Source organism: Rhopalosiphum padi, chromosome 2 (genome assembly GCF_020882245.1).
Source record: "Rhopalosiphum padi isolate XX-2018 chromosome 2, ASM2088224v1, whole genome shotgun sequence".
Taxonomy (NCBI): Eukaryota; Metazoa; Arthropoda; class Insecta; order Hemiptera; family Aphididae; genus Rhopalosiphum; species Rhopalosiphum padi.
Window position 1 is genome coordinate 30,542,582 of NC_083598.1, and position 24,286 is coordinate 30,566,867.

Sequence of the window (24,286 nt, forward strand, 5' to 3'; positions counted from 1 at the left end):
CTACATCCGTGGTAGTAGGACAGCGGTAAGTTTGTTTGTTGCAGCTGGTTCAATCGGCACTTCGGCAGCGGTAAGCACCCTTACCAACGTAATTACTCGGTAATTCGTTAGTCGGTACTCTGTTATCAAAAATCAGTCGGCAATATTATTATTAATATGTTTTACGACACCGTCTTGGAAAACTTTTAAACATCAGCGCTAGTGAAGCTTGTACGGTATTGTGATCGTATGACGATGCGCGTGCTGTACGGCACTACTATTATTGTCAATTGTGTTTACTCTCGTTATTATTATTATTGCTCGATAAAAGTGTTATTACCCATTAAGCGTCTGTGATAGTGAGTACTGTTAAGTACTGTTGTGTACATGTTGTGTCGCGCCAGTACGCGCCGATACGTACGTTTCTTCAACTTAATTTCCTAAATCATTAGCGATCTGTTGGTTTTTCGCAGACGATGTACAACGGAATCGGTTTGGCAACAGCCCGCGGATCGGGAACCAATGGTTATGTACAGCGGAATTGGGCGGCCATTAAGAAAGTCAAAGATCAGACGTCATTCAAGACCGAAGAGGAGTTAGCCAAAATAGATTCTGCCGCCAACCGCCAACCCAACCAGGAGCTGTTGGATCACGACCGTAAGCGAAAGGTCGAGCTAAAATGCATTGAACTCGAACAGTCTTTGGAAGACCAAGGGTAAATATTATTCGACAAATATTGTGTTGATATTAATCTAACATCTAAATTCTAAGTATTATTTGTTATTTTTGAATGTGTTTTTTTTACAGTTTTTCCCAAGATGAAATTATCAAAAAAATTAATACTTTTAGAGTTACATTATTGGGCAAACAAAAGAATACGACTGAATATGATGAATGTGGTAGACCTATGTAAGTATAAATTATAAAATATTCCAAATGTATATTACAGTCAATCATGTATACCTGTTTTTTAAATTGGATATGATACCTATATTTAAAACTTAATTTGTTTATATTAATGACTTAAATATATATTACTTTTTAATATTAGAGCTTTTATGTTATACTCAGTAATGGATATAGCGTCAGGCAAAGTAGGCAAATTTATTTAAAAAAATGGTGATAGATTATATTTTAATAAATATTGTATTGGTTTAATATTTTCTTGATTAGAACAGTGTATGAACATAACCAATACTTATTGCCTAGTATCAGTCTTTATGATTTATTTTTTAGTAGTTATGTTAAATAAGTACTTTAAAATATATGTTTTCTCGTTGATAAGTTTAATGGGTTGGCAAAATAAAATTTGCCTAGGGGCGGAAATTGTGTAAATCCGTCACTGGTTATACTGATTAAACACTACTAATTACATGATAAAAAGTGTTAGTAGTTAGTATTAATCGTACAAATTTTATTTTATTTTGTATGGATGCAATTTTATAAAAAAAAAATTAATTTATTGATCATTGGTAAATTTCTATTTTTATAAGTGTTTCTTTGAATTAAAATTTGTGTTTTATAAATTTGATACATTTTATCTAGATTATTCTACGAAAGAAATAACTACAAGTACAGGTACTATTTTTCTTTTCTTTTTACTTATTTGCTTAATATGATTTTTTAAATTTAAAATTTGTGTCTAGTGGTTAAATTATTGTTAAACAAATGAAATTTATTTGTAAATAAATAATGTATTATGTAATCACTGTATATAAAGGGAAGTTATTTCACTAACATTGCATCCCTGTTTGGATCAATACTACAATCCCACCCCTCTTCATCATCAAAGGCACCACCCATTGGTAAACAGTGTATGAGTCACTATATATATTTATACATGCATAAGTGTTTTTTTTTTCATAAGTTGTATGTGTTTATTTTGCTTTGAATTTTATAATGAGTGAAAATAGCATTAAATAATAAAACATTTTATAAAGTAACTATGTAAATAATGAAGGAGCCACATTATAAGCCACCATGATCTGATCAAAATTAAATACATAACTATGTCTTCCAAAATTTACATGTGATATTAGTAATTATTTTAATACGTTTGTCTTCCATTTATTAATTTAATTAATATTAATCAAGTCTTCCAAATATTAAAATTATGATAAGATTTAACTTAAGATTTAATATATTTTAATTACATTTATTTATACTAAATTAATAACAATAAAATGTCCAACCCAAATAATGTTGAACAACAATGTTTTAAACGAGTATGGAAAAAAACTCTTAGATCCGTATTTAAAAATCCTACAAATGCTATGATAATGGCTGAAACAAAATCTATTCAACAAGTAAATGTTAATCTCAAGAAAAAAAAGTCTAGACGACGGAGGAAAAAAAAAAATAAACAGAAAATTTGTGATTGTTGTATGGATAGAACACATAATATAAATGGCCCAGTATCAACTTTGAATGCAAATGATTTATTGTATCTTCATCATGTGCCTTGGGGCTGTCTGAACACGGTTTGCATTAATGGAATGCAATTTGCTAATATTAATAGCTTAAAATCGTTTTTAAGGTATTATTAAGTTGATAAATATAAAATGTTTTTTATTGCTTATCGAGACTTGTACTTTCCCAGCATTTTAAATTATATATGGGCTATAGTAGATACTTTTGATTGCTAAATACAAGTAATTATGTAGGTAACATATTTTATATAATGGGTGTCTATTTGAATAAAGGTATATCATAATCTTTTCTGTTAGGTTTATATAGTCTTATATTATAAAATAATTTATTGTTATTTTTATTTTTTTAGTGTTAGGGATTCTCATCAATTTGCTGATGAACAGTTAAAAAAGAACGCAAGACTAAGAGATGCTTTTGGTATATCAGAATTTTTTATTGAAGGCTCTAGCTTAGATCCAGAACGAAAAATAAAAGAAGCGGCTCTGGCCCAGTTAAAGGCGTTGCAGGTGGATCAAGCACTTGAACAAACACAAATGAATGAAGACACCTCAACAAATAAAGACAGCAGTATTGCAAACGAACTACAGTAAGAGTTATACTTTTCTTACCTAAACTAATATTTTATAAAATTTAGAACATTTATAAGTTTATAATAGAAGTGTGCAATAATTTATTCATATTTTTCATTTAAGGTTTAAAAGTCCTAAGCATAAAAAACGAAAGAAGAAGAAGTCAAAATCTCATAAAAGTGAAAAGTATGTTTAAGACTTTAATTTTTTAATTATTAATCAGAACATTTTGTTAGATTTATGGAAAAGTATAAAATATATTTGCCACTAAGCTGATGATCAAAGATTAAATTTGATCATGTTTATGTAATAGTATTTTTATCTAATTTTAGTTTAGAAGAACTACAATTGTCTAAGTATACCTTTGATCATCATTTTATAGAAAGTAGCTTTATGCATTTTATGATACACTTAGATGTATGAAGTGAAAACTATTTGTTTAATTAGGCAATTTGTTGATTACTGTTTAGTTAAACTGATTAAAGGATATTAAACTAAATAGTGGTAAGTTACTATGTTTTCCATACAATAATTTTTGTTTTGGTGTGATTTTCCATACAGTATTGTATTCTGCTATACTCACATAAATACTAAAATAATTATTATTTTAACAAAATTATTCATTTTTTAATAAGTAATAAAAAAAAAAAAATGAGATGAATAGTTTTTTTGTTCTGCTCAAAATCTACACAACACGTACTTAGGTTATTTGACAATTTATTATTATATTTTTAAAAATATTTTCTAACTAATTATTATTTTTTTATTTTGTTATATTCACTATATTTTATTAATATGTAGTTAAAATATGAATAAATTTCAAGAGTTTTATTTATCATTTTGAAATAATCAATATTTTACAATCGTATTTTTTATCCCTCAATTAATTTTAAACTATTGAGACAAATGTAGAAAACTATTATATTTTTTACACATTTTATTTCACATATTAATTTTAGATATTAAATATTCATTAGTAATACTTTTATAACATAATTGAGATTTAATTAATAATTTTCTGGTCATAGGCAAATTTTAAAATATTTTAATTAATTTTCAGTACACTGAATGAATTAAATTAAATAAATAATATTAACATTCTTAACTATCTTAATCTTTCAGAAAAATGGCAGGATAATATTTTTTATGAATATTTTACTTTTTTTTTTTTGTAATTGAATAAATTCACACATTTAATTCATTTGTCAATATTATATAATTTATATATGCATTGTTGTTACAGAGAAAAGGGAAGTGAAAAGAAAAAATCAAAAAAACATAAAAAGAAACATAACTCTTCATCCGAAGATAGTCCAAGGTAGTACTTTTTTCATAAGTAATACAAATTAATAATTTATAAATAGTTAAAGTTGTAATTTTGCATGCAATTATTTGATATGACGCTAAATTAGTATTTATTATCAAAGTATAGCTAATGACATTATACCCGTTTTAAACATAATTAAAATGATATTCTTGATAATCGATTGTTATATTAATTGTTAAGGAATTTAAATTCTTAAAGGTAATATTTTTTAAGATTACATTTTCAGTTAAAAATATCCTGAAATCCAAGCATCAAAAATGTTATTTGTTTTTATTTTTCTTAAAAATTAAAAAGTACTGAAAATGTTTTATTACAAAAGTTTTTTTAGATTATTATGAATATAGAGTTAGTCAATACTAGTATAGCACTATAAATTATAATTATAGCCTTTGGCATCATAGAAATCTTTTAAGTACCAATTTAAAAAATGTAAAGTAAGATTTAACAATTACTTTATAATATAAGATTATTTTTTTTATCTGAATCTTATGATTGATCAGTTATATTTAATGATTATATTATATTCTTTTTTCTTTTTTAGAATCGATGAAGTAAAAGGTAACAAGAATTTGTCTCAAGTTAAATCTAAGTATGATGATGATGATAAATCTAATAAGATAACCGAAACTAAAAAAAAATTTGAGTTTGAAAATAGCCATAAAAAATATACAAGAGACAATGATAAGGTAATAGAATTCAAGTATAAAAGTGATTGGGAGGATTTCCGTAAAAAAGATTCTAAACTAGAAGATACTAAAAACTTGAAAAAAGATAAAATTACTGAAGAACTCAGCAAACCAAAGTCTAAAGACACTATTAATGATTCTAAAAAACAAGAAAATTCTCCTAGACATAAAACACCAATAAAAGAACGTGATCGGGATAGAGAGAGAGATTATGATAGATATTCATATAGGCAACAGCGAAATCGTGATGACATTAAATCAAATAAAGAAAAATCTGATAAAAAATCTGATAGAGCAGACTCAAAATACAGTTCTAAGAAAAGGAATTCAAGAACTCCTATTAAAGAATTGAAGAAAAAATCAATTCAACCTGAGAAATTAACTTGCATTTCAGCTGATAGTGATAGTGACAAGTCGTGTTATACACCTCCTCCCAAAGGTTTGAATGCTAAATTGAGTCAATCTAAAAATAACGAAGAAAAAAATTTAAAGAGTACTAAATATACATTTTCATTGCGTGAGGATAGTGAAGATCGTTTAGTTGTAACCAAGCCGAATGGAAGTAATAATGACTTAAAATCTGGATTACCAAATAGTGAAAATCAACATAAGAAACTTGAAACTCGAAAAACAAATGATCGCACAGATCAAGTATTTTTAGATTCTAGTTCAAGCGAAGATGGTGGGTTAGAAGAAGATATTGATTTAAATATTATTAAAGAAATAACTACTGAGAAAATAAAAAAAGTATTTGAGTTACACGAAAAACAAGAGCAAGCACTTCTTCTTCTAAAAAAAAAACTAATGGAGAAAAAACGTAAAGTTAGGACTTCTTCTAGTTCAAGTGAGAGCTCAGATGAAGAACCTGTCAAAAAGAAAAGTGTTAAACGGAAACGTGTTAAACGATCGTCATCTAGTAACAGGTTTGTAAAAAATTTCTTTGTCATAAATATCTATTATAAATTTATTTAAATATTTAACTAAGAAGTAAACAATTTTATAAAATGTATTTTCTTCTTCAAAATGACTAATTTTAGTAAATTTATTTGTTTATAGTGAAGTTAATACTAGAAAAAAGTCCAAGCGTTCACGCTCTAGTAGCAGCAGTAGCAGTGCAAGTGATACAAGTGCTGATCATCATAAATCATTAAAACGATCTAAAGATAAATATTCAAAGAAAAAGTCATCACGCCGTCGTGCTAAAGAAGATAGTACATCTCGATCTCGATCTCGATCGGTTTCAATTAGCTCAAATGAACGGTTACGTAAGAAACGAGTTTCTTCAAGTGAAGAATCAAGTCCTAGGCGTAAGCACAAATCATCCAAACGCAAACGTTCATCTCGGAGACAAAGAAGCAGTGATAGTAGTTGCAGCAGTAGATCATCACCATGTTACAAAAATAAAAGACGTTATAGTACAAGCCGTTCACGTTCGACTAGTATTTCATCAAGCAGTCATTACTCTCGCAGTTCTAGTTCAAGCCAGGACTCAAGCAGTTCTGGGTCTAGTCGTAGTTCAAAGTCTCGATCTGCATCTATACCTAGGCGACGGGGGTCGCCTAGTTTTTTGGATCGAAGACGAATTACAAGGTAAATTTTAATGTTGTGTGTGTTCTATACCTCCTATTTCATTTTTAAATTAAATATATCTTGAGTTAAACAATTCCATAAAATGTTTGTTTTAACTATATAAAACATAATATGTTTAAATTTTTTATTTACTCAAATTCTCAAACAAAATAGTAAAATTATGTTCCTATCTCATTTTAAATTATGCTCGAATCACGATTTGGATGATGAGACTGGAACACAGGTATCAGGCTATCAGTTTATGTATTTTGTATAAATATTGTCCAGTGTGTGTAAAATACAACCTTTTTGTAAATTTATGGCAAGTCTTAATTATTATTTTATAAAAAAATCAAATCAAAAATTATTCCAATTTAATTATTACAGTTGAATATATCCATAATAAACTTAATTTTGTGTGTATATATAAATTACATATGATCCTATAATAAATGATGAGCCGTTAATTTATGAAAAAGTTATTTTTGCTAATTCAATATTATATTAGCAAAACAAATTTTATTTTGACTATTGATTATTTTTATTTTGCCACCCTTATGTGCTTTAATTGTCTTTTAATTATAACAATAATCATTATTTTTTCCTAGTAGATTATGTTTATGCATGTTCATGTAGATATAAATTACTATTATCTATGCAATAAAAAAAAAAAATTGTGCGATTTGAATTTCTCCAAACAATTTTTACTGTGTTTTTATTTCTTTTCAACCATTTTTTTTTTTTTTTTTTTTGATTGAATGTTTAAAATAAAACAATCACTTGAATGCAAAATCGTACAAAACAAACAAATAAACTATCTCCTGTACGTTTTTGTTATTCAACACATTTTATTGTACATCCTCACGTATCACTTGGAACAGTGTAGTAGATCGTCACGGACACTTTATTTAAAATATCGCTTGTAAGAAAAGCGAACATGTGAAAATCATTTGTGCACTTTCAATTGTAATACCAAGAGACATCATACTTATGTTTTTGCTTTCAGATAAGTTATATGCATCATGGCTATATTATAATTTGTGTGATTTTATTTTTATTATTATTTTTTTTTTTTTATTTAGATTTGTTAAGTTTTGATTTTTGGCAGTTTTTTTTGTTTACAAGCTGGTAAATATTGAAATTCCATTTTCACCAAATATTTTGAATTCTGCGATAAAATCTTCAATAACAGTTAAAAATTATTTTGTAGTGCGAGAAAAAGACCCATCCCATACACAAGACTAACGCCGTTTTCCACCAATTCTGATACGGATAGTGTCATCAGCGTGCACGACTCACCAATTGCTGAGAGCCACTAACTCGGAATTTTTTCTTTGTAAACTAACACAATTTGTTATAGTGCAATAACTATTAGGCCAACGTTAAATGGTTAAGCTATCTAACTCTAGTCAAATATTTGTGGAGTGTGAAATAATCACATTTCATAATTTTATTATTTCAACCTTCCTAGTAAACATGTGATTTTATTACTAACATTCCACGTAGAGATTAAAACTTACGAAATCTAGTCAAAAGTCTAAGTCATTCCTTTACGCCTTGTAAATGTTTTAAAATCTTTGTGATATATTATTTTTGACGGGAATAATACAATATTTTTCATGTTACCAATAATATGTTATTCTATGTTATTATTTATTAATTTACTATATATATTTTTTTTTCATTTATATATATACACAACATTTGTATGTTTAAAATAATATTGTTCTGGTAATTTTCAAAGATGGACCAAAAGTACCGACAGCATTTAATTTTTTAAATTTAATGCAAAATATCAACATGCAATTACATAGTGTTCTATGTCTTATCATTTTTAAGTTTTAACATAATATGTTATAATATTATTATATTATTTAATGAATTTGATAGAAATAAAATATCTGTTTGTATTTATAACGTGTGCAATAACAAAAAAGCAAATTAATAACAACCACCTAACTATTGCTTTATTACAAGTTACCATTTAACAAATTCAATTTTAGACAGTTATACAATTCATTTTCTCAATATTTGTAAAATATCTTATTGGTTTTATTGTTGTCATTCATTTGAATATGTGTACAATAAAAACAGTCTTTTAAAACTACAATAAATCCCTCCCCAATTTACAATTTAAGCATAATAATAATGAATCTAATTGCTCAGTCCTTTGAAATATAAAAATGCTTTCAAAAATTTTTATTCAATTAACATAAATACCTAATAAGCAGATCTATGAAAAATGTTTATGTACAACTGTAATAAAAATTGGTAACAGTATTATACATAACCATAACAATTTTTTTGATGTGTGCAATTTATATTTGTTTTTCCTTAATAATATTAAAATATATATTTATAAAAAAAAATACTGAACAAAATGTAGTCTTGTAATGTAAAAAAAAGAAAAAAAGAGAATAGTAAAAATATATATTTATTATCTCTTCATAGTCTGCAAAGTAGAAGAAGTGCTCCAAAAAAAGCAATCAGAGCTCCAAATATTGGCATTAACTTCATGGAATTTACATCTTGCGGATCAGGTGCTCTAGGTCCACTTGGATTTCTAGTGTGTTGTACCATTTTTACAGGATCTTTGTCAGTAACAGATGGATCTTCTTCCACATCTATCTCATCTTGTGGTTGTGGTTCAATATCAGAGTATAAATCTGGTAGTCTAGGTATATCTAAAAAATAATATATTATATATTATATTAAATAACGAACATCTTAAAATGTATATATTATGCTAATAGTAAACCTTTTATTGAAAATTAATTTATAAATACCAACCTGAAATCCTGCCTTTGGCTACAAGAACTGCATTTACTTTAGGGTTATCTCTTTCACCCTAATACACAAATTAAAACATAGCAATTAATAATAATGAAATATAATAATATAAAAAAATTATATCATTACTTAATACTACAATATTCACATATTTCAAATATAATACAGTTTTATTGATCGTGTATGCCTATGCACAAGTTGTACAAATATATAGTTATTTACGATGTTTACACCATCAGTTATTTTTTATAATTATTTACTTAATATTTAATAGATGATCATTATGTAATGAGGGAAGGGTGGGATTTTATTTTTTGTATTTAATATTTTATCTGCATATTTAAAACATTTATTTCCTGATGATAAATTACCAAAATATTATAAAAGTTGAAATTGTCATAAATTTTGTTTTTAATGGTGGCAAAATCAAACAATTTAAACATCAATTAAAATGTATGATACGTTATTTAGACAGATAAACTTATACAATATAACATACATACTTTTATAACATATTTACTGAATATTCTGATATAATAGAGTATATACTATTTACTTATTACTTTAACCTATTTTACAACGTAGCAGCATACAATTAATCTGTACACTTTTTAGAATTTGGTGTAATCCATTAACTATCAAGTTATCTTAAATAAAGTAACATGGTATATTTTTTATGGATAAAACTCCATACAAGATGGTCAAAAAATACAAAGTATAGCATCGATACTCCATAGAACATGTATTGGATTGGATATGGTTATTGAACAGTGTCTATGTAACAATTGCATATCATGTAGATTGTCATTATACCTACTTAGTTTATCATGAAGTCACCTAATCCAAATTAAAAAATTGAAATAGGTGGGCAACTCAATTGGTCAGATGTGGGGTACTGTAGACAAAAGTTAAATTAAATTAAAAATAAATCATACTTTTATAAAATCCACTCGAACGAGATTTCCTTTGATTTCAGATATCTCTCCTCTCCAATATAATGTTGTGCCATCAACCGTGAATTCAATATACTCGTCGTGAGCAGAACCAAATCCGACTTTGTCGTAGATATCCAACAGCGGTACAACTACGTGTTGTCCGTTCAACACGACATCAAACACCTGAAAAGAAAAATGCCGTCGATAACACATATTGTATTTTTAGTGGGGCATTCACGGTGATACCTTTAAGCCACTGTTGGTGAAGTACACCTCGCTGAACTTGAGCACCATCACATAGTCGCCGTCTTGCATGACGGGTATGTCATAACCGAATGTGGTTTGTGAATACCTCTCGGTCTGGTACAAGATCTGATCGTGCGGTTTGACCCGCTGTATGGACAGCTTCTTGCCATAGTCCGATTCCGTGCCTACCCGGTTGAAGTCCCTTTGGTATAGAATGCCGTAGCTGTCGACGTGTGCGTCCCCACCGGCGTTGACGGCGAAAATCACGTCCTCCTTGTCCAGGCACCGGCACAGCAGCGCGTTGGCGCACAGGAGCAGGACGAGCAGCGGCCAAGCCATGTCGTAGCCGCCGGCCAACATACGATGCAACGATACGCAGCTCACGGCGGTGTCGGTTGGTCAGGCGGATGCTGGGCGATCAGCGACACGGGCCATACTATACTACCGGTGATGTCGCGGGCGCCGGTTAATCGCACGCTGTGGCCGCGGCTCGCACGTACGACGTCATACGACAGATTTTCGTTGACGTGTTTTCCGTCCGTAATCCATTTTTGCCAACTAATCCGATCTGAATCGCGCACGGTAATCGCCGACCGCTGTTGTAATCATGAGTCATAGTCGCGATCCGAATGCCAAATCCGCGGTATCGCCGAACAGTATTCCATGATAGTGTCACGGCTGTAATAATAATAATAATAAATAATTTAATACAATTTGTTGTCAGTGTTGTCACACGACAGACGGGTGTGTTGTGTAGTATTAACGATTTTTAACGGAGTAGCTGAGTAGAGACGCCGTGGTCAAGAGTTGTAGTCGGAGGAGGATGATGAGGAGGTGGACTGTTGAGACGAAACGATATTATAAATTAATTATTAACATATTAGGTACATGGTAATGTGGTATTATTGGTGTTATAATATTATTCTACTGAATTACAGAATAATAATATATCAAAACAAGATAGTAACAACTCAGAAGTACAATACTAACGTTCAAAGCACCAACTATCAACTATACAGTGGAATACTTCAATACTATAAAAGTATGAAATCGCAGAAATCTGACGACGAGCACAGAATATAACAATCATTAGTGATTGCCGATTGGTGAGCGGTCTTATCAATTCCCCCAAAGATCGTTATTAAGTTGCCTATGTTTAACTCCTTGAAAATAGATAGTAATTCGCGCCATCGTTTAAATATAACAATCGTACACACATTTTGTTTAATATACTTTACCCACCCATCATTCGTCAACGTGGATAATTAACCAATGAACTACAAAAATAACCGAAATGAAACTGAAATGGCTCTCCATCACGAAAACGGCAAAAAAATATTTAAAACTAAGCTAAAATCACGACTATTACAAGTTACAATGCATCTTAAAAATATTTATCGTTAACTGATGTCTTATACTGAAATAGTTTGATGGAAGTCAAAATTCATATTAATCACTCATCACTGAAATGATAAATTTAGCAATAAATATTGAACCACCCGCCTCAAGCTAAGAATCGTATTTTATTATACAACGATTCGCATTTGCTGAATTAAAATATTCTAGATTATTAATTTAGTATAGGTATCAACTATAAGGTCCATCAGTCTCTGTATTTAACACGTAAATTACAGTGACATTACGTCGTGATCTACTCAATAACAAAGATACGAGGTATTAAAATGGTATTTGAAAGTAAAATAAATTTGTCAATTAGCTTAATCTTTTTCTGAATAGTTGATGGTCATCGGGGTCACATAATATGAAAAAAGTAACGCCTGCACAGAGTGGCCAATTATATCGATAGCTGAGAAAAATTATTTTTGAGTTTATACTGCATTTACATGACACCATAAATATAGTTCAAAATTGTGTTCGTACATATTTACCATAGTAATTAATTACCAAAAATTAAAATAAGTTTTCAATGCTTGATGAAGACGGTACATCTAAATCATTGAAACCTGGTGTTTCTAACAACTGGATAATATTTGTATCTAAGGTGGATTTCTGTTTCATTGGTTGGTGCATACTATGATAATCAGTGGCGTATATAGAAATTAATTTCAGGGGGGGTTAAAAAAAATGTCCATTTTTAAATTCCAATTAATTATACAATCAAAATAAATTCCCGTATCAATCATAAATTTTTGAACCCCTAACTCCCTCCTCCTATATACGCCACTGCTAGTACTGAACGGATCAGATGAAATTAGAAATTTGTTGACTATAATATATCTTCATTTGTTTGTTGACGAGAAAAATTAACGCGCGAATCATTCTTTGTATCTTTTAAACATTTTGTAGTTTGCCAGGCTTGCCTCCTGTGCTTTCTCACTATTAACTCTCCAATAAAGGTAGTATTGCTTTCTATATAATAGTGGGTCTATAAATTAATACCTTGTGTATAGTTATTAGTACCGTTAGTACCTATAGGTGTAACTGTTGTAACTTTGTTACAAAGTGGTGTGACATATTATACCAGGGATATTTTTCTACAAACAATTGTACCATTTTTAAAATATATTCTTTAAATAGTTTTAAATTTATAGTATTTATAGTATTATCTATAGTATAGTATTTTTAGTTTTTAAAACGGTTCGAAATTTTATGATTGTTACTACATCAGTTTCAGTAATATTGCTTGATATATCTGCATAATCGCAAAGAGTAAAACTTGGCAGTTGATCAAGAAGACTAAATAGTAAATTATAAGAAATCTAATAATCAATTACAGGTATAACCATGGGCGAAACTACGGCCTGGGCTAACTGGGCCATGGCCCAGGCTAATTGGGTCCGTATTTATGTATACATTTGGTAAGTACATATTATTTTAAATGTAATAAAATCAATTACTTACAATACATTTGTATTGTAATAAAAACATTGGTGTTCCCTATCGCCCTTCTCCCTTTCCTTTGGATATGATAGGTGCAAAATGACTCCCGGTCTAATGAAAATGTCTAGTTCCGCCTATTGGTATAACACATAATTCTTATATGGCATGCGGTGCTACCATCTAGCAAACGTGCCGCTGATGCGGTTCTTCGTACTACGATCAAAGTTTGTGAAGTAGGACGTAGATACCGCTGTCATCATTATCGTATAAACGCGTCAACTGAATATAATTTAAACCGAAGAGAACTTCCACCCATTTCACATGTCGACATTACCATTTATTGTAAATAGTAGATAAGTAGTAGCAGTAGTACTTATTATAAGCACTGCCTAAGATTTATTTAAGTACAAACTGGGATTATAACTCATACTTTATAATAATGTATAAGGCTGAGTAAATAACCGTAATAGCAGGTATTAGGTATAGTAATATATCGATGTGTTATAAATGCTATTTATTATCGCAGTAATGTGATTTTGTTTGTGTAATGTTTATTATCCGGTTTTAATTCAGTAAAAGTATACTTCAATTATTTTGATGGGAGTTCTGGAAGTAAATTGGATTTAGTTAGTATGTTGGGGACTTAGTGTACCTACTTATCAAAATAATAGGAAAAACAAAAATAACTATGAAAAAACGGGAATATTACACAATACCAGTTTTTGACAAAATCGAATTTGTTATTTTGTTCTTATTCAAACATGATTAACCAAATATGAAAATTCTAAACATGAGACAATTCTGATTCTTTTTGTGCATTGTGCTATAGATATTTATGGTTATTTGTAATTTTAGGATCGTTATTATAGTAATAATAACAACACTTTTTTCTTTATTAAATATACCTCAAATTAAGATTTTTAAATAACAATTAAAAATATCAGAAATATAAGTAGTTTCATTTTTTTTTTTATTAGAGTTTTAATTTAGTTGAAATCAGGAATAATTGTTGGTATATTATTTATTTTAGTTAATAGGAGCATGTTGTAATTAAAAAAATATGTACCTAATTAGAGTAATAACTAATTAAAAAATAGTTTTTACCTACACTTTAAACTTATAAGGTTTATTGTTTAACCATTTTAATATTATGTTGTATATTATTGTTATTATTTTTTTAACAGTTAAATTTTTAAAATATTTAAACAAATTATAAGTCAATTTATACCATTGTGCTATTCACAATATTCACATCATGTTATGGTACTGTTTTTACTATTAATTGTAAAGTTAAAAAGCATTAATGCATTAATAATATAAAAAAAAAAATTACTAAAATAGTTAGTATAGTACTATAGTCCTATAGAGTTAGAATTATATATAGTACCTATATATATTGATAGTCAAAAATATTACTGTTACATTTAAACATATTAAACATAGACACATAGACACACAGTACCTATACACAATATAATATCTCATTGAGGTCCGTGTGATAGCAAGATAAATAAAAAAACATTGGATAGGACGACCCAAAAACGAGGAGGAAGGGATACGAAATGATGTAGTTGGTGTAAGATTTCGCGAGTTGCAAGACCACTACCTTTGTAATATTCTCGCCATCAGTCTTGCGGGCAAATGAGTGTCGCGGGCGCGTTTGCTCGGGTACTTGATGTGTCGACCCCATTACGCGAGGCGAGGCTCGACTGCCTCAGCCGCAGGAGCAACGGTTTACGGGGACGGAGCTAGTGCACCGCGATATTGTACACCCTTAGCCGGCAAGACGCTGTCCACCGTAAGTTCGTCGTCGACTCACGGCGTTCCTGTATGGAACATAACGACGTTCTGCAGCGATTCGTACGGTACGTTTCCGCTAGACGACGATTCGCATACCGAAGACAACGGATCTTCCACGACATCATGGGCCACGTATTCAACAGTCACACCTCCTTCGTCCATGCCGTTTTCAATGGCTATAATCTGATTTACGATTGTTTTTAGTTAACGGAAGGCATTGTCCAAGACTCTAAAAATGTTCTAGTCGTATAATTTTCTTCGATTGTGGAGATCATCTTATTGTTTGAAAATGTGTGTACAAGGCACACGTTTTGAACTCTGTAATTGCAAATTAACTTATTTAAAATATCGTCGGACACCGTGGCCGAAAATTCAAAAATCTTTCGACGACGATTGCATCTAATCGACCGACATTAGGATTTCGTGAGTCCGTTTAATTTTCCAAACACTTATTATTCGTATTATTTATTGATAAATATTACCTATTAGTATTATAACAATTTAACGAGGGTTTTGAATATTTCAATTCATATTGTAGGTATCCGTTTTAGGTGGTATTTTAAATTCATTTTTTAATTCCTAGTTATGCCAATGATCTTACTACATATTATTATTATTTATTTATCAATAACAGCAGAGTCCAATGCAGGCTAATAGTACATAATGTTTACAGATTGAAGACAAGCAGATACGCAATAAGACTTATTAAGTAACAGTGATTGTGAATTAAGCATGGAGCTGGTTTGTAGATTCATTGTGGCTAGGCGCATTAAACAGTGAAGTGGATCATTACTGCTATAATAAATTCGTAGCACGCTTGGGTACAACATAATATATTACACCTAGGATGTGATTATATCATCATAATATTGCGTCCCTGTGGACTGTGCTACTTATCTACTTATACTTCTATGCTATAATACTATAAATCTGAAAAGTGTATATTTGAACAAGATAATCTCAGAAACTACTCGACCGATTTAAATAAAATTATTATATTAATGATTCATTGAGACTATGAGGGTGTTTCTAGTTTCTTTTTTTCAATCCCTATAGGTTGTTATAGGATGGGTTAGTGGGTTACACATGGATTTTGTTTTGACTCACGAAAATCGAATAATTGTTTGTTTATATATGAGGTTTCTATTAGTTACAGTCAGAGCCGTGCCGTTAAGATTTGGCGCCCAGGGCAAAATTAAAAATATTCGCCCCCTATTTTATTTATCATTATGCATTTCAATTTTTTTGGCGCCCCTTTAAACCATGCGCCCGGGGTGCATGCCCCCTAGGCTCCCACCCACGGCACGGTTCTAGTTACAGTAATAATAAAAAGATGGATTAGATTAGCCAAATCGCGATGCGTATTGATATGGGATTTTTTAAAAAAATAAAATGAAATAATAGATATTTAGTTTATTTTTTGTTATTCAAATTCATAACAGAAGTCAATGTACCTATTGAACTATACTCAACAAATTTTAACAAAATTTTCAGAGATTGTTCTTATAGATATCAGAAAAGTTTAGAGTAGTTTGAATTATGTTTGAAAATCTATAATCAAGTGTATGACAATACATACAATCATTTCCCATTTTGGTCGAATTTGTTAAGTTTTTTCTCGTTGAAGTCGCGGTATACAGCTCGTGTACTATATTTATATAATATATAATATTAATGGTCGTCTATATAAAAGTATGTAACGATTTATCAACTATCATATTAAATTTAAATTTAATATGTCCATCCAACTATGGTATACTCAATGACGAGGTACACAATAAATCTTATATACAGCAAAGCAATATTTCTGGTTTTCAAAAAAAAAAAAAAAATTAACGGTTATAAAGTATTGGTAATATACAAAGTGTTTTTATATTCTATTTAATGAATATTACTATTATTTGGGAATAGTAGCATATACTTATGTTTTTTATGGGAGGGAATCAGTAGAAACAAACCTGTGTTGTAAGGTATTTATATTTGCTTAAGAAACGGGCGAATGAAAAAATAATTTTAGTCCTCCCCAAATCCACATTAACTACCATGCATATTTGACAGTGTGAAAGCTTTATCATAAATCATTATGACAGCAATCATCATATTATATTATTGTCCTCATAGTAAGTTTCTTTAAACTCATGATTACGACGATGCTGTAGTTAGGTGTAAACAATTGCAACAATCGCGTTTTACTACTTGTATATCATTATTCAAGTTTATCATTGTAAATCCAATAGTTGTGAATTTGTAATATTAAAATAGGCGATTAGTTCTATTATCTTTATTTTATGTATAATTATATACTATAGAGTAGAGGTGTATAATTTATTGCCGTACATCGCTATAAAGTATAATTGTACTTATATTAAATGTACTTAATATTAATTAATATTATTTTGAATTTATATGTAATAAAATAAAATGTCCAATCGCGAGACTTAAAATAAAATTCGTGTTTCAAATTAGTAAATTACCAACCAATGTTTAATCAAATAAAATTGACGAAAATTATTCGAATAAATTTAAAAAAACTCATCCCAATAATAATTTATACGAATAAAATCTTATTTAAATAATGCCTTACTCTGTTCGATATACCTAATGTTATATACAATGAAGATTTGTTTATATTATTTTTTTCTCTAAATACTTTTTAAGAAAAGGAGTAATTAGAATACTTAAATCTTAATAGATATATAAGTATATAATTACAGGTAAAGTTGAAGAAATAATAGGAGGTAGTCTATGTACTATGTATACTGTAAACGTACTTGTTTTAATAAAAATATGTTATCTGTCTAATTATATATGTATATATAAAGATTTGTTATTGTTTAAAACAAATACATATTCAAGTATAAAAACGTTGAACCATGACTGTAAATTAACGATTTTTGAGTATACTTATTTCTACAGAAAGAATAAATCAACATATTTTTACGCTTGTTATTAGTTTTTTTTATTCTTCAGAAGATAGGAAAATTAAGGTATAGATAGATGCAGATAAAATCGAAAATTTTTATCTCTTCACTATGCATGTATGGATTCGATTTTTGATTCATGTGATTGCAACATATGAATTAATTTGAACGATTTGAAGTTATAATCTTAATATTATATTGTGTTACAAAACTATGTATATGTTTACTTTTCCGTTGAATTTTATTTATCTTTTATGATAATAAATTATTTATATTTGTGTTTAAAAAAATTACTTATGTCACAAAATATGATTGACTCTATAATTTGTATGTTGTTATGTTTCTAATGATACGAGTTAATTTGTACACGAAGGCGTGTACGTTGTGTTTTATTAAAATGGCTTTGCTTATTTTTACTATTAAAGTATTAGCTGTATATATTGTATATAGGTAATATATAGCGTATGCTCACTGCACATAGTACACAGATACATATGTATATACATTATACATATATAGGCGAGGCTGTGCAATGACATTGACGATCTTAGGCTTGAGACTGACCAATGACAAACTTGCTCCGCCCCGTAAAATCTCGCATCACTTTGCTACCGTACCGAGGTCATCGACGATCATCATTCTGCTGACAGCAATATGGACAGCTCCGAAGGAAGACGACCAAAGTGCGCGCGATGTAGGAACCACGGCGTTATATCATGGTTGAAGGGTCACAAAAAACGGTGCTCATACAAAGAGTGTGTGTGCCCGAAGTGCAATCTTATAGCTGAAAGACAACGGGTCATGGCTGCTCAAGTAAGTCACCAAAATATCTTCTTATTACTTTTTTCAATCATTATTGGTTTCTGTAAGATTTATATTTGTATACTTAATGTGTTATTTCAAAATTAATTTTTTATGTTCAGTCTTCGAGTATGAATTTAATTTTAGAAAAGTATTTTGAACATTGTCGAGTCTGTCCAGTATAGCAAATACTTATTACCAATATAATTTTTATTAAAAAAAATATATTTTTTATTCAATAAAATGATTATATATTTGCATAGATTTAACTAAAAAATTCCTTATTATACTAAAGTTATTAATCTACATAGTATATTTTTTGTAATATAAACAATTGTTTTTTCTATTTTTAATTTTTTAAATCATATTTTTTAAAATAACTTTTTGAATTATTAATAATTGAAAAAAAAATATTTTTGTATCCTATTATTTTTTAAAGGATATAGGTGATGTTTATTTATCTTAAATACCATTGACTATTAAATTTAAAATTAACGTAAATATAGTTTTCAATAAAATAAAATAATATCACAGACAAATTTTCATACAATAGCATATTAGCAAGTTTAAAAAACTAAAGTATGTTTAGAAAATCAATTTAATTCCAATTTCTGTTTTTGAATTTTATCAATTGTAAAATTAGTCAGAAAATATTAATTTAATGGATTATGAATGATGTATTAAATTTAATAATTTTTAATAATATGACGTATAATTATTTCGATTTTGTAAATTATTTTATTGATTTATTTTATTTTATGATAGCAGTAAATTTGTTATTAAAATAAATTGAATGTAAATTAATAATTTAAAGGTGGCATTAAAAAGGCAACAAGCGGCAGAGGATGCTATAGCATTGGGATTGGCTTCGGTTACTTCTGGAACTAAATACGGATGTCTACCACAAGGTCCTATATTTGGTATGACTGTTCCCACATCCAAGTCTCCTGTTGGTACGTAAATTGATATTTTCAATAGTTAGGACGATATATATATAATTGTCAAGTATATTTTAGCAAAAGAAGAAACTGCTCGACCTGAAGAAAACTCTACAGCGACTATACAGGTATCAGATGGAAACAAGGGAGTTGTACCACCGGGATCTCTCGATTTGCTTTGTCGATTATTTCCAGAGAAAAAACGATCGGTCTTAGAGCTGGTACTTCGTCGGTGTGAACATGATTTATTGAAAGCTATAGAGCATTGTGTACCTTTATGCAAGTCTTTGGCAGCCACTTCAAAATCTCGGAAAACTAGTACAGGTAAATACTTCAGATATTTTTAAAATTATGATAAGGGTATTTAATTTTATCTGGCTTTAGTGATGAGTAATATTTTGATATTAAAATGGTGTGTGGTTTTTATTTTTTTTCTTACATCACGTTTGGTAAAAAAATAGAAATTAGTAAAACATTTACTTCAATCTATGACGTCGAAACTATACTTTACTGAAGTTAAATTTTATGTAGTTATTATTTTAGTTAGTCGAAAGTAAGAACATTTAAATATTTTTTTCGAGAATTACTTACTAAAAATTAACAAAAAACCACGTAACAGTCGTTATGCTAGTTTTAGAATTTTTTTTTTTAGTGGAATTCAAAATGAATAATTGTATAGAAACTTAAAATTTCCACCAAATATTTATAAATGTAGTTTCTAGACATGATGTCATTTTTGAAGTATTTTGGATCTTTTTATACATATTTTAAACGTTGGGTTATTTTTGTTTTTTTTTCAATTGACTTTTGTTCCGGCTAAACAACTGACAGCTTGGAAATGTAATACCTACAAGATTAAAATCACGAACATTTGCAAATTATTTTGTTATTAAAAATTGATAAAATATTTAATTTTAATACCTAAGTTTTGAAAATGTAAATATTTAAAATTCATGATTCTATAAGATTTCATATAAGCAATAGTATAAGTTTTTCTCATAACTTCTAAAGGCTTCAAATAAAAAGTTACAGTAATTTAAAAATATATAAAATACATATAGGTATGCTTTATTTTTTTCATAGCAGCGTTTGAAACTAAATTTGATATGTAGACAAACAACAACAAATATAGATGTATTGTTGACTTGTTGTAATTAAAAAAAAAAATACTAATTGTAGAGACTCGAAAAGTTTTTCAATTACATATAGGTAATATTATTTTATTACATAGTTCAATCTTCAAAATAATTTAACTAACATTAAACTATTTATACCGTGAACCTATTTCCATCATTCAACGGTTCGTCTTGACTAATAAATTAAAATAGGTATACAATATTTTTGATAAAAATGTGAACAATTTACTAAATTATGAAAATAATAATAAATTATAATAATATATAAGTATAATATAAGATACATTGTTTTTATAAATAGCAGTTACAACTGTTTCTTGACCTCTTTGAATCTTTTTTGTATACGTGTATACTGTACAATGATTTATCATTGAATGCAAATTTGCATATTCATTGTAGTGACATAGGCACTCAATAACAAGATGCATTCAGTAATCAGTACCTACTATACAGCAGAGCGTATTACTCAGATTTTCTTTTATGAACACTTTTTTTCTAGACAAGATTGATACACCTCAGACTACTACAATTGGTTCTGCATTTATGCCTTGGGGTTTACATCGTGAACCACCAGTGGCCCATCAAAATGCTCGGAGGCAGCTGGCTACTAGATTGACTTATCATGTACCAGAACCGACAACTACGTTATTTCATCACTTTCGGTAAATATTCACATCATATAATTTTTTTAAATTTAATTTTACTATTTTGTGTAATTTTTTAACTATTGATTTCTTAATTATTCAAATACTTTCTGTAATTTATTTCTATTATGTAAAATTACTGGTAAAATAATAAAAAAAAACTGTATGTATCTAATATTGGGAGTGTACATTTCACTCTTTAGTTGCGGGTAGTATAAGCTGTACATAAACAAAATATAACAGAGGTAATTTAATAAATTATATTTAGTTTTTAAAATTGTTTCTTATAATATTAAAATTTGTTTTAGTCAGTCAGTCGATTTATTTCTAAAACAATATTTCAATTATTGAATATTTTGAAATTTTTATATAATATCTATAAAATTAAACCAATATTTCCTGATTTTATCCTTTAGATACATATAGAAATTATAGATATAGTATACAATATTGTAAATAAAGAAATTCATTATATAGTTTAAGGAATTATTAATATTATATACCTATCTAATTAATTAAACATTATAATTTATTTGGAATTAATAAAATATGTTTTTAACAAATACATTACAAAAAATAAGAATATACTAAATATTATTATACATGATTACATAGATGATATAATGAGTTCAAGTATAATTATAGATCAATGATATTGTTTTTATTTTATTTTGTATTGGATTTTCATTTCTCTTGCTCATTTCACTCACTTATCTTCTAGATTTTACCAAACTCCCTAGAGAACAATTCAAAATGTTTTTATACTTCAATATCGTTATAAAGTCTAACTGTATCATTTATTACATTTTTTTTTAATATGGAGAGATATTTTTAACTATATAATATATATATTAAATAGATATATTTAATAAAAGATTTTACATAAAGATTTTTTTATTTTTAGGACACAATCTACTGGAGTTTCGTGTGGGCCGCCTTTTTATTTGCCGCCGTTTTTGCTAGAATCAGCTGAGTCATGTCATGTAGCCAATTGCGCCGAATGTGCATCAGCTGCAGCTCAACAGATATGAAATATTTGGAATCGTCATTACCGTTAACATATTCAATTCAAATGTATAAATATATAGATATTTGTATAAGTTCGAAACTTGTATATTAATTTTAAGTTGTATTAAATATTAATATAATAAATAAACACAGTATATTATACAATATATACTTGCAATACTTGTATATTAATACATTATAATATATTTATGATTGGCTGATAATTAAATTAATATTATTATTTAAGTGCATTGAACTTTGAACACAGATTATAATGTTCCTTCCTGCACTGTGTAATGGCAGTCAAATTAATAAAACACAGATAAATGGTGACACCTCGATAAAAGTATGGGTTAGCTAACAATAGTGCTTTTGGCAGGAAACAAAAGAATTGTTGGACTATCTTCAAAATGGTTTGAAACGTTTTTCGAGAAGTTATATTTGTGTTTGTGTGTTCACGCCTGTCCACTTTGACGAGTTTTCGAACATTATTGTGAATGATTTGAATACGTAATTTATTTATGCGACAACAAAAAGATTTCGTAAACACGCATCGATCGTAGTTTTTTTGAAACGGAATAAGATATTTTAGACATAAAATCAACAGTTCTATTCGTGTCCTAAATTACTACCAAATCGAAATCATTATTGTAGGTCAGATCATGTCAGTAAAACATGTACCGTAACCCGAATAGTTCGCGAATTGGTATCCAAATATATTATTTATGCTTCATGCAATAGATAATTTTACCGGGATCATATTATTTCTTATAATTATGATATTATAATGACATCAGCTGAATAAAACGAACGATACTAACGCTTTGGCAATAATTGTTCTCTGTTTATTATTTAACATAAAAAAAACTTGGATTATGAATATATCAGTAAATTATTGTATACAAATCACGGGTACCATTACCAAATATCAATCAAAATGGTTAACATTTAACATCTGTGGTTTGTGTACACAACTACGCGGTACGGCGCAATGAAAATTTTAAACGCGTACGATAATGAAAATACATAAAAATAACCGTCATATACTAATGCCTATCTATCACACTGTTGCGTCGCACATCATTATGATATCGTGATATTACACGAGAACTTAGACCAAAAAAATGTCTTAAATCGGGTAAAAGACGCGTGTGGTGACGTTCTAGAACGCGTATTTTGGTGTGATGGCGTCCCGCATAATAGTTTTCTGCACGACAACGACGTCTTATTGCTATCGTATTAGACAATTTATGTCGGCTTGGTACATGCGCAGGGACTGTCAAAATATGTATAATAATAATATGACACTCGTCAGAGTAACATATATAATTGCCCGGTGTCGATGTATAAACCATCTGGCACAGTCGTCATCGCGTACACCGTGGTGGGCGCGAGAGAGGCGATTGGATTTGAGGGGGGGGCAGGCAGGCAGGACAGGAAGGGGGGAGCAGACCTAACAAAAACTAAGACGTCGAGCACAAAAATCTCAACAAGTACTATCACGTCTATATATTATTGCCACCGCCACCGTGTAAGTAAATATATATTATATATTAGTAGTATAGTCTTCGGCGGACCCTCGGGGGTCGACTGCAAATTCAAAAACAAACACCGCCGCCGTGGTAGTACTATCAATCAGATCCACCGGCGGCGACGTTGAATTTAT

General features: G+C 28.9%; 3 protein-coding genes across 7 annotated transcripts; 2 read left to right on the forward strand and 1 right to left on the reverse strand.

Annotated features, from left to right (window-relative positions):
- Positions 1-52: 52 nt before the first annotated feature.
- Positions 53-8,477, forward strand: LOC132923292 (serine/arginine repetitive matrix protein 2-like). Of its 5 annotated transcripts, none has more exons than XM_060987184.1 (9): positions 53-70; positions 453-694; positions 787-888; positions 2,759-2,995; positions 3,102-3,164; positions 4,222-4,296; positions 4,847-5,914; positions 6,048-6,581; positions 7,771-8,477. In XM_060987184.1, exons 2-9 carry the CDS (start codon positions 456-458, stop codon positions 7,877-7,879), a joined length of 2,427 nt encoding a protein of 808 aa, XP_060843167.1. In that variant the 5' UTR covers positions 53-70; positions 453-455; the 3' UTR covers positions 7,880-8,477. The 5 variants fall into 5 exon arrangements, with proteins under 5 accessions (XP_060843167.1, XP_060843166.1, XP_060843169.1 ...); XM_060987183.1 differs by lacking the exon at positions 53-70 and adding an exon at positions 147-338; XM_060987186.1 differs by lacking the exons at positions 53-70; positions 453-694; positions 787-888 and adding exons at positions 1,629-2,515; positions 7,643-7,688.
- Positions 8,478-8,978: 501 nt separating this feature from the next.
- LOC132923295 (malectin-A) lies at positions 8,979-11,633 on the reverse strand. Its single transcript, XM_060987189.1, has 5 exons — positions 11,522-11,633; positions 10,532-11,209; positions 10,286-10,468; positions 9,351-9,408; positions 8,979-9,244 (listed from the first exon to the last, which is right to left on the reverse strand). Exons 2-5 carry the CDS (start codon positions 10,889-10,891, stop codon positions 9,006-9,008), a joined length of 840 nt encoding a protein of 279 aa, XP_060843172.1. The 5' UTR covers positions 10,892-11,209; positions 11,522-11,633; the 3' UTR covers positions 8,979-9,005.
- Positions 11,634-18,565: 6,932 nt separating this feature from the next.
- Positions 18,566-22,787, forward strand: LOC132920841 (doublesex- and mab-3-related transcription factor dmd-4-like). The gene is made up of 5 exons (XM_060983550.1): positions 18,566-18,906; positions 19,709-19,847; positions 19,911-20,156; positions 21,468-21,630; positions 22,517-22,787. Exons 1-5 carry the CDS (start codon positions 18,748-18,750, stop codon positions 22,641-22,643), a joined length of 834 nt encoding a protein of 277 aa, XP_060839533.1. The 5' UTR covers positions 18,566-18,747; the 3' UTR covers positions 22,644-22,787.
- The last annotated feature ends 1,499 nt before the right edge of the window (positions 22,788-24,286 follow it).